Here is an 11,934-nt window from a genome sequence, read left to right on the forward strand (position 1 = left end):
GGAATGTCATGTTACTGCATTAGTTGACAAATGGTTCAGTCACTGAGTTTGTCCAAAACATCTAAAGCCTAAGGAATGAATATTTTCACTCATTTTTTGGATCAAACACATCAAGAACATGGATTGCAGCCCATGGCATACCTCCAATTCTAGTGTAGAGATGTACCAGTGCTGTAACACTAAATGAAAAGTAGGACCTCTTTCCTGGTGTCGAAAGAAACATCACAATAAGATATCTTATACACCAGGTTGAACATCGATAAGGAAAGGATTGCATATCCACCAGTTATGGCAGACACATGATTCATTGTGCATGCGCTTCATTGTACTTCTTAGAATACCAGACAATCGATGAAATGAATATCCATGCTACAAGCATACGAGAATGCTGACAAACCAAGCTGATGACATAGCTTAGTTTGTTAGACAAAGGTTTTGAGTCCAAGAATGCCAAATTTTCTCATCATTAGGAATTACACAGGACCAAATCTGTGGTCTGAGAGGATGACAAGCTACATTTAAATGTACATGTGGTAGCAGGGCACACAATATTGTTGTTACTTTACCAAATGCCATAAGGTTTTTCTAAGAGGGAAAACTACATAATTGAACCAGATTGGTCAGTGATTGATAACAGGGTTCTTACCAAACCATCGAAGGAGTAGAGACAATATATGAAAAGGTTTGTATGTAGGGAATCAAATCAGTCTACCCTCAGTTGGCCATGGGTCGCGCAATTCACAAAGCACACACTGTACAGCCAAGAGGTGATGAACAGCAGTATCATCAGTGAATTATTAAAGGGTCTTCCATTATTCACAATATGCCACCAGCTAGCCAAAATGATGATGTCAGATTGTCCAATTATCAACTATATGTATAATGGGTTTCCCGTCAAATAATTTGCTACCAAGGGAATCGTCCAGCCACAATATGTTTCGCACATCCCCAAGCCATGTTGGGGATATAAATGTCAATCCAATCCAGGTCTACAAACTTCCTTCCAGGGCAAAAATTTGTGAGTGCAGGCAGCAAGCCTATCTACAGCCTTTTATGCCAGCTATGCATAGACTTAGACCAAGGAGAATTATAGCCAGCATTGTATCAGATCCAATGACATTATCTGTAAATAGATAGGGACAGTCCCCTTCCCAACTGGAGATACGTAGGTCTCTTTATACTAAAGATACAGTGTTAACCATTCTGAGTAGCAGAGACCCAGTGATGGCACAGTTCATTTCAACAGTTAAATCTCAGTTTCTTCACAAGCACCTCTAGAAACATCCCAATGACAACACACCAGGGTCCTCATTCATCAGAAATACCACTTGATAAAGCATGACAGCGGATAAATGGATCCTCATCATAATGTTTATAAGACAGCCACAGATATATGGTTCCTCATCAGAAAGTACGCCCTACTTTGGCGGATCCAAGTTATTGTCAGCACTACCATGCGCGCCCACACACCCAAAAAAAAGGAGTTCATGGAGTGATGTTTCTTTTACACTGAAAGATATAAATGTGAAACAACATATTGACAAATAGATGGAGTAGATAACAAAGTACATGCAAATGTAGACCATACTCTATCCAAAGTTGCTTCTTCGAGAATGTGAGAATGATGAGCAGACTCAGACATGAAGAAGTATACTCCCTCATGACGCTAGAAACAGAATCTATAGTGACAGTAAGGACTCAAGATTATTACAGAATTTCCTGAAATATCAAGTTGGTTTGGTGGTCAGGTATCAATCATACTACAAAACCAGCCTTAAAAGACATATGAAATTATGCTTGACATTGTTAATAGAAATAGCAGTATGCAAATATTTTTTATCAAAATTCTGGCAGCTAAACCTACTGCCAGTTCAATAAAATTCAGCATCTATAAGCATCACATGCTCTCTTTAGAAAAACCCAATATTAAAATCTCATTTAGAAGCCAATTCTCCAGGAGGTGGCCGTTGACGCCCATCAGGAATTGCAAGAAGACAAATTGGTTTTGATGATCGTATGAAAGGCACATCACATCTGAAGTATCCTTTCCTCTCTAATTGAATGATCTCACCTTGCTTAAGGTTCCGCAAATTAGAATCACCCAGAGCTGGAGTTTCCACTCGAGTAACTGGGTTTAGAACTGAAAGGAAGTCGTCATCTTCCTCCAACTATACAAAAGTTGTCACCCATTTAGATTAACTACAAATCTACTTATAAGGTATCTATGCTTTTTAAATTAACAAAATCATTCACCTTTTTCTTTGTAATTAAGTAATCCAATTCCACCAACGATATATTTGTAAGTTCTGGGGAGTCAGGCAACCATGTAAGCTTCAGTTTAGTAGTCTTTACAGAACCTTCCAAATGTAACCGCCCTTCTATACCAGTTACAGTTCCATTGCTATCTTTTTGCACTGTTTCAACTATGGCATTACCCCAATCCATTAGTGTAACTTCCTCTCCATCTGAAACAGCTGCTGCATCGGCACCTTCCAGCCATATCTGTTTGGTAAATGTTGTTGCTTTTTTCCCTGCTCCTTCAAACTTCTTATGTCTTGCAATAACACGTACAAATGGTGTTTCAGGAGCATTCTTTAATGTAAAGAGAACTCGTCCATCTTTCACAATAGCTGTATGCCGTGGACAGATTGGATCAATGATCTTCTTATTTATGGTCCAAAGCTTGTCCCACTCCATGAGATTCAGATTTCTCGATGCTCCCTGCATCCAGAAGGTTGATCACATACCCTTCAATAATAGTGAAAACTTTCAACAAAGCTTACCTCCACCAAAATGCAACACTTTCAAACAAAACTTACCTGAGACAAAATAAATTGTTTCAATGCTTCAATTGTCAAGCCTCTCCTCAGAATACCTCGAACAGTTGGGAATCTGGGATCATCCCATCCATCTACTTTCCGATTTTCAACAAACCAGTGTAGTTTCCTTTTGCTTAAAAGTGTGTATGTCATGTTCATTCGGCTAAAATCCCATACATATACCTTGCGTAATCCCATGTCTTGCAGCACTTTGTTGTATTGCTCCCGACGATCATAATACTCACTTGATCGGAGAGCATGTGTAACACCCTCAACACTATCAACAAATGGACAAGCAAAATCATAGGTTGGATACACTTTGAATTTATCACCAGCCCTGTGGTGATTTGCACGTGGATTGCACCTGTAATATACAGGATCACGCATTGATTTGTTCACAGCTTGCATATCAAATTTTCCTCTGACGCAACATTGCGCTCCTCTATCACTTGCAACCATCATTTCCTTCCACAGAGCTAAATTTTCCTCCACAGACTGATTCCTGCACTTAGACTCAATTCCATCCATCCTTTCCTTTTGCATTTGTTCTCTTGGAGTATCATCAACATACGCTTTGCCCTCGCGTATCAATTTCTCTGCCATTTCCATCAGATCTGGAAAATAGTCAGAAGTATAACTGACCACATCACCCTTCACCCCTAAAGTCTCAAGATCCTCCATGATACAGTCAATAAACTGGCTATATTCTTTCTCAGGATTTGTGTCATCAAACCGGACAATCAATCGACCACAGTACTTTTGAGCAAAGTACTGGTTTAATAGAGCAGCTTTTGCATGTCCTATATGCAAGTAACCACTGGGTTCTGGGGGAAACCTGGTACATACTTTTCCCATTTCAGCATCTGGAAGGTCAATTTCAAATGATCCTTCAACTTTTTCCTTTTCACCCTTCTCAACACCTTTGGTTGCATTTGCATCAACTCTACCAGCGCCTTTCTTTACAACATGTTTAGAGAACACATCATCCAGAGTTTTGAATTCATTAAGAATTGAATTGTACCACCGTACTAAATGAGGAAACTTTGCCGATTTTCGGAAACTTTCCCACCTCTGCCCAGCACCTGAGGAGCAAACAATGATTGAAATAAAGAGAAAACTCTCACGAATATAATGTAACCAAATAATAAAACAGAGATACAAATAATCCATATTAACAGCAGAATGTAAGAGATTTACACAATAAAAAAGTGCTTCCCCCAACAGCACTTAAATCATACTTCTATACTGGCTACTACATAAACATAACCTAAGTACTTTGGACTGCACAATAAAGGTATATTGCAAGCAGTGTACATGAAGAGAACAAATGAGTGTCGATTTTTCTTTAATAAACTCATATCAGTGCATGATCAGTTAAGTATTTCACAGCAATAAACCATAATGCACAGAAGATTATACTAACACAAAGTACATAAAGCATCAATTTTCTATCAAATTCTAAATACTCTGGCATTGGCTATACCCTTGAGTGTATATAAGCCTCCAAGTTTATTCAATCATATAAAAGTGTAGCTTGCAAGATTCATTCTTAGTTCTGCACAGAGATACCCCAGAAGGTACTTTATGCTTTGCATAATGGTTTAATTTTGCTTTAATTGCTTGATCTTTAAATTTCATAGTGCCATCTCTTTGAAATTTGGTTCATTCATAACAGATGTAGTCGGCGTGACCAGGAAGTGTCAATTTTCTCCTCTCTTGTGACATTATATCATACAACATATATATGTCGATGTAGATATATGTACATGTGTACATGTATGCATGTGTGTATGCACGTTTGTAAATATGTATGCATAGTACATCTACATAGCACAAGCAGATGTATTAGGTGCTCCTTGGAATTCTTGAGGTTAAACAAAACAATATTATATAGCAAGGGTGAAATTGTTGAGGGCTATTAGTCCCTAGACAAGAGAAGCCACGGCCAGCAGTCCCCAGCATCGGCATGTGGGCACTCCAGTTACTATAGGTTCTACTGTGTGGAGATATGGGCGTCTAATTATACAAGTGTTGTGTGAGAAATAGTTTTCATTTCTTCACAGAACTAGAGATTTAGTTTTGGAACTAAGGGATATCCATTTTAGAGTACAGTAATCTCCTAAGGAAGTATAATTGATTTATTCTCTTCGCACATATGGTCAATTGAGAAAACTTTGGAAGCTCTACATATAGATTTTAGTTGCTGAAATAGACTAAATTACTTGGTGCATTTCTAGGATTTTGGCTCTATCCTATTATATCATCTTCTATGAATTATCATTTATAAATTAAATAAAAATGATTCAATTATATTATCAAGAATTTCAGCTCTATCTTATTATATGATCTTCTATTATTTGTCATTTATAAGTTGATATATGGTGCCAACAAGGTGTTAAATTCTTTGTTCCAAGACTAATATAGGTTCTTGGAATTGATATTTAATCCTGGTGAGTCCAAAAATCCGAAGGAGATCTTTCTTCACTTATATATAAAAAAATTTGGTGGTGATTTTAAGCTAAATTGGTTGTTTGATTCTGAAGTTCCTCTGGCTGGTTTTCAGTCATTTCCGTAGTTCTATTAAGAATGTCTGTGAACAACCTCCATTTTTAAAACCACACGATATTTGGACATTGATAATCTGAAAATTGAAAAGGACTTGTTTGCGAAGACTATATTTTGTTGAATTCATGGTTTATCCAAGACTTACACTGCAAAACTTTTCCTGGACTAATCTTATTTCAGAACGTATAAATAACGGAAAATATTCCCATTTCATGACAAAATTCAAATAGAAATCAATCATCCCCTAAAAAGTACAAGAATCTGCACAACTTAATTTGACACATCATTTATATTTATATTGCTGTGCAAACGACAACATATATTGAGATGGCATTTGTATGATAAGGTTCATCCATGAAGCCTCATTGTCACCCAACTTACTGAAAAAAAATATTACAGAATACAGTTTGAAAATACCAGCAAGGCCTGCTGAAATCGCAACATCTGCAATGCTAAGATTATTTCCCACTAGAAAAGTCCGTGATGTCAAGTATGTATCCACGTGTGCACATGCCTTTTCAAAGACTGATCCGACTGAGAGATTAGGAGAATAATCAATCCATTCATCTATCTGCACACAGGAAAACCATAAACTAGTATACATGGTGATAACTTAAATAAAAATGTTATGCAAGTCTCATTGCAAAGAATCATCCAATCATAAGATTATAAAAATCTGTTAACAACAATTCCCATTCTGAGTGATCATCCAATCGTGAGATAAGTAAGAATTTATCTATAATAAAAGAAATAGAAACGCATACAGCTGAATAAGCTATTAGTAACTCTCCTAAACAATGAATCTCCAGACGAGTCCAATTAGGGGAATATAAGAGTTATGTACATGCCATAATAACTCTAGGTGTTGTGCATGGGTGATGTTTGTGTCCAAACTGTAGATATCTACAGCCCAGACAACTGTAGGGCTGCCCAAATGCTGGCTGGCCTATTTCTGGCCTTGATTTTTACTCCTAATTGAATATTATTTAGCGTTACCTGTATGCTACTGGCATTGGGTGGTGCATAAGAGTAGTTAGCCCTTCATATAATTCTTAACAGAAAACTGTGCACAGACTATGACATATATCCATTTCCAGACCATAGCTGTATGGATTACAAGACACCATAAGCCTGTTCAAATGCTCATTGAATTATCTTTAATGTTGGCTTTTATTAGTAAATTTGTATGAAATGAATAGACATATGTTTGATCCAACACCAATGTTCGTGCTGATTGGCTGATCTATAGGCTGAATGGAATACATTAAATGTGTCATGTGTGTATATGTAACACTGGAAAAGGAGTGGTGTACAATGGTAAGTATCCCTTTATGTAAATTCTACTTGTGCTTAGACTACATCCAAGTCAAGATCATAACTATCCAGATACAAGCACAAACAAGTGATATAGCCTAAGTTCTTATCAATTATAGTAAACATTTATTGATAGTAGAAACATCATCACATGCAAAGATAGTTACAACTTCTCTTGCATATATAAGAACATTGGCTAATACAAAATTATTTTTGTGTGAGTGTTTCTCATTAATCTCTTGTAGTGTCGGTAATTTCTAATTAAGAGTGTTTATATTAGAAGTATAATTTTAAAAACCTTCATTGATATCAGAGCAAATGTTCATTGCTTCAAACACTTAATGCACAGAATGATTATTTTCCTATCTCTAGGTGCTCTAGGGCTAATTGCATATTAAATATTCTATGCAGTTACTCTTAACAATTTCAACGAGCGTGCGGGCAGAAAATCCTAGATAAATATCACTACGAAAAACAAAAAATGAAACCTGTGCCGCAGAAATGGGAGTTTTGCCATAGATTCCACCCACTCTACCAAAGTATCGGAGTAACGTGCTAGTGCCATGCAACTTCTCCCTGCAGAAAATAGAATAAAATATCACAGAAAATCACCAAAATGACAACAAAAAGAACCATCATAAAAAAAAGAAATCACCATTGGGAAACTACCAGCATACTAAGCAAAAAAAACTCATCCAGAACAGAAAAAACTAAATCATCAGCAAAACATCTAACATACCAAATAATAAATTAAGGATAGAGACCATCAGAATAATACCTAAATGTCAAACAGAAAAAGAAAAGAAAAATTCACAATAAAACCATCTGAAGAACAAGCAAGCAAACTTCAAGAAAGCACCTGGAGGACAAACAAAACGAGAAAAAAAAAATTCATTGGAAAGCCGATTGATGGCAAAATCACCAGAAGATCGAGTAAAGAGAAATAGTAAGTAATGTATTTTCATAGGAATATAATCTAAATACAAAAACATAAAGGAAGAGAAACCTAAACATTGGCCATCCAGATTTGCATGTTGTGCGAAATGCGGAATAGTTGATGAAGAAAACAAAGAAAAATGAAATTTTCATCAGAAAATCATGTAAAGATCACCTAAAGACCAACCAATTTTAATCCTGACAAACAAAGAAAGGGGTATCTTATCCAGAAGTAAGGGGGAAATCATTGGCAAAATTCCTAAATGCCAAACAATAAAAAAAGGAATTACAAATGCACTGAAATGTCAAAGAAATGAAATAAGTTTCATAAAAACTCCACCATAAAATCATCTCTAATAAAATACAAATTAGAATTAATTTTTCATCCGAAAGATCCAAACTAACTAACTAATTGAAAAGAAAATATTTTCGTCTTAAAAGACCAAACAAGAATAAAACAAAATGCACACTAGAAGCCGAAGGACGGAATTTCTAATCATCAAAGGCCAAAAAAAAAAGAAAGAGAAGAAATACGAACGAAATTAAGAGGAGGAAGGATCATACCCGGAGTGCAGCAAAAGGAAAGGAACAGAACCAGATTCGAGCGAGGGAACTAGAGAAAGAGTCTCTCCTGAAACAGACGCTGCTGCGATGACCGAGAGAGGAACAGAATTTGACGCGTAGTGTAGCTCTATATCTTCCCTGCTCGACATGGCTCGTCCTGCACGAGAAGGACAGAAGAAGAAAATGATTCAAACATAAAAAACACTTCAACAGATAGGTGTCGTAATGGTGATGGTGATTAAGGAGAAGACAGAAGAAGAAATGACAGAAAAAACAAAGAGTAAATCAAAATGCAGAAGTCAAGATCAGAAAATAATAAATACTTCAAAGAAAATTTCGGAGAAAATGGAGGGGGGAAGCATGAAATTTGAGAGATCCGAGACTGTTGAGAGGGGTAGCTTACCACGTCAAGCAGAAGAAGAATCTATGGCGATGAAAAAGAAGAAGAAAAAGAAGAAGAATCTCTTGTGATGAAGAAGACATAAAACCTTATACAAGAGGGTAAGTAAATATTATATTTCCCAAGGTACCCCTGAGTATTTCTTTGGTCCCAAGAAGTGTCATGCTAAGACGTCCCAATGGGTGGGATGGCACACATTCACACCTACCACGTTTGTTTGGGCAAGGGCAAACTCGAGCCTGTGTGTTTGTGTATGTGGATTTCTATGATCAATCCTAACTACAAGCATCATGAAGACAAATAATGTATTGTTGTCAGTAGGATCATCCCAATCCCCTAACTTAGAACCTTCGCTTGAAAATGTCCCCATCAATGATTACCTCAATGACAAACTTAATGATTTCTAATCGGTACTTAACCAAGGACTTTATGTCTTTGAGTAAAGCCTACTTGAAAGGTTGACATCAACCAATTTGTTCACCCCCCAGTGTTGGGAGTGGAGTTGGTATGTCATAATCCCATCAAGACACGTATTCCATAAAGGATTTCAAACCCCCCAAAATATGTGGATAGAGTTTTAATTAGGAATGCTAGTGCAGTCGATCAATTGTCAAATGGGAGCATACCTTCCAATTGTGTCAAGATCACCAAAATGTATTATGCGTCATTTAACCTACAGATTGTAGCTCATAGATTGTGGAGAAAAGTGGTTATAAATAAACAAATTCCCAAAGAGATGGTTTAACTTCAAAATAATGTTTACGAGTACCTTTGTTCCTCTAAATGAGCATAGTAGTGTTGTGAGATTAGCCATTGTATATACCTGACTATTTGCAAGTACATGAATTTGCTTTAGAATATAAAGGCTCTCTATGAACCATGAGTTTATTTATAAAGAGAAATGTACTACGCTTGTTAAGCTATCGAGATGGCTTTGGTACATGAGAACCTCAAGGATTCTATTAACTAAGTCATTGACATAAGGAAAACATTGGATACAACAAAGGCCTTGTATGCTTGGTTGTTTGGGTTAAATACCAATTCTAAGAGTTGTCCAAAGAGAAAGACAAAGTAGTTTTGACCCCCGAGGTTGTAGGGTTAGACCCAATGATCAAGGATAAGCTTGAGCACGCACCCATTGTACCACCTTCGTCTTCATGAAACCTCTTATATATACGTTGAATTCATGAAACATCTTATATATTAGCAAATATACGTTGAATTCATCTTTTGAGTTTTTCTTTTCTCCTTAGTGCCACGAGTTTCTATACATGTTGTTTGAGTGATTATATTGTCGATGCATCCCATTTTCTTGATATTTAAGTGATTGACTTAGGATTCCACCAAGGATGTTTGATTAGATAACAAAAAACTATATGTGCATTTTCAAACAAAAATTCTTTTTGATATTTTTTTGTTTATTTATTGAGAATTGACGAAGTACTCCGATTTCTCTTGAAGCTCTCAAATTAATCCTCACATTCTAAAATATGCCAGACTATCATCCTTTTTTTGAAACCCTAGAAATAATGCTCTATAATCTCCACAACTCTCGGTTTAATTTTGGGGAAATAGGGAAGTGATTATTGGGGGAGATATTAGTCCTTAATTAACTCTTCTATCACTACATATTTCCAATCAAAGAAGATAGTTAAATTAAGATTAGTTTTCATTAGATGTGTAAGTCTTAAATTACTAATGAAAACATTCAAAATGTTAGGAAACAGGTTCCTCTGAATGGGAAGGAAAGCAGGAGTTGGAGAGAAGAGTAAACCGAATTGGTCGAAGGCGAATCAGGGCTATATTTGTAAATAGCCCGTATTGTGTATGAGTATAAATACACTTACGGCAAATCATTATGGTACGTATGAATCATTACTGTGTAGGAGAGAGCGAGAGAGTAGTAACTTTGTTGTAACCATCTGTGGACGAAGTAGAACTCAAGGTTGTTGCCATGTAGTTTATTATTGTACATTCCTCTTACCTATAGTGATATAGTTTGGAGTTTGTGGACTCTCGTGGTTTTTCCCTATCAGGGTTTCCACGTTAAAAATACTTGTGTCTCTGTACTTTAATTTTCTATCTTTCTGTTTTTTGTCATTTCGATCTTTGCATGCTCGTATGCACGTATATCAACCAGTTGTGGCCGGTAGTATCCTCTTCAAACTGGTATCAGAGCGAGATGGATGAACATTTTGGTGGAATGTTCAAGTTAACCGTCTCCGAATACTTTGTGTGGAAGTCAAAGATGCAAGATATGAGACCTTTGGCTATCGATGCAGTTTGAAAATGATAAATCAGACAAGATTGATGCATCGATTTGGGAGGTGATGCATTTGAAGATGACGACGTATATAAGATGTTTTATAGACATGAGTTTATACAACAACTTCAACAAAGAGACCAAGGCAGATGTCATGTGGAAGAAGATCGGCATAATATTTGAGAACAAAAATGTCGTCAACAAAGTATTAATCTTTTGAAAGATCATAAGATTGAGGTATCAGGATGACTCAAGCATGGCGGAGCACCTTAACGCCTTCCAAGGACTAATCAACCAAACCACCTCTCTAGAAGTATCTGCCATGAATACATAAACATCATAGCTTAACCCAAGACCTTATAATACATAATCAAGAACCCAACCATTAAGATAGCCTATAACCATATAAGATAATAAATCTACTTCTTGTAATACACTGATTATTGTAAATACTCTGGAACATTCTAGAACATTCTAGAATATCCTCGAACATCTTAGAATATTTTAGGTCTAGAACATTCTAGAACATTCTAGAAAGCTCTAGGCTATTCTATAGGAACCTATAAATAGGGGCATACATGTATTCTCAAATCAATTCGAATAAACACCAGTCTTAAGCTCTCATCGCCTATTGTGTATCCATTCTCATTCTACTTTAATACATTCATTCTTCTCTTCTCTTCTACTTTAATTCTTGTTTCATGGATAGAGATTTTGCCCAAAAACATCAAATGTCCTTGCATACCCTTCCTTGCCCGGTTTTTGTAGTAGTGATTGATGGACGTCCCATAGCTTCCGTGAAGATAATCGAAGAGTCTGAGCCAATACACATACTCTTAGGGGATTTAGGATGTGTAGTTTTGTTTAAGATAATATGTAACCCTGAGCATCCAATTGTCCTTGGTTTGCCATGGTTTCAGCCACATAACCCAAGAATCGATTGGAGGAGGCGAGAAATTTGGTGCCCTTCATAAGAAAACATCATTGCTAAGGATAGAATCCAAGATTCTCCCCTTAAAGAATATAGTTCTACCCCTGCACCATCTCCTTTTCATCAAATATCAACCATTACA

At 36.4% G+C, this 11,934-nt stretch overlaps 1 protein-coding gene across 1 annotated transcript; it reads right to left on the minus strand.

Moving 5' to 3' along the window:
* Positions 1–1,779: 1,779 nt before the first annotated feature.
* Positions 1,780–8,659, minus strand: LOC147869582 (Glutamyl/glutaminyl-tRNA synthetase, class Ic). Its single transcript, XM_087330972.1, has 7 exons — positions 8,602–8,659; positions 8,199–8,355; positions 7,187–7,274; positions 5,802–5,955; positions 2,820–3,901; positions 2,254–2,721; positions 1,780–2,168 (listed from the first exon to the last, which is right to left on the minus strand). Exons 2-7 carry the CDS (start codon positions 8,345–8,347, stop codon positions 1,935–1,937), a joined length of 2,175 nt encoding a protein of 724 aa, XP_087187098.1. The 5' UTR covers positions 8,348–8,355; positions 8,602–8,659; the 3' UTR covers positions 1,780–1,934.
* Between the last annotated feature and the right edge of the window lie 3,275 nt (positions 8,660–11,934).

This window comes from Azolla caroliniana, unplaced genomic scaffold, assembly GCF_043228905.1.
Source record: "Azolla caroliniana isolate FFs.n. ecotype wild unplaced genomic scaffold, voAzoCaro1.0.p SCAF_1, whole genome shotgun sequence".
Taxonomy (NCBI): domain Eukaryota; kingdom Viridiplantae; phylum Streptophyta; class Polypodiopsida; order Salviniales; family Salviniaceae; genus Azolla; species Azolla caroliniana.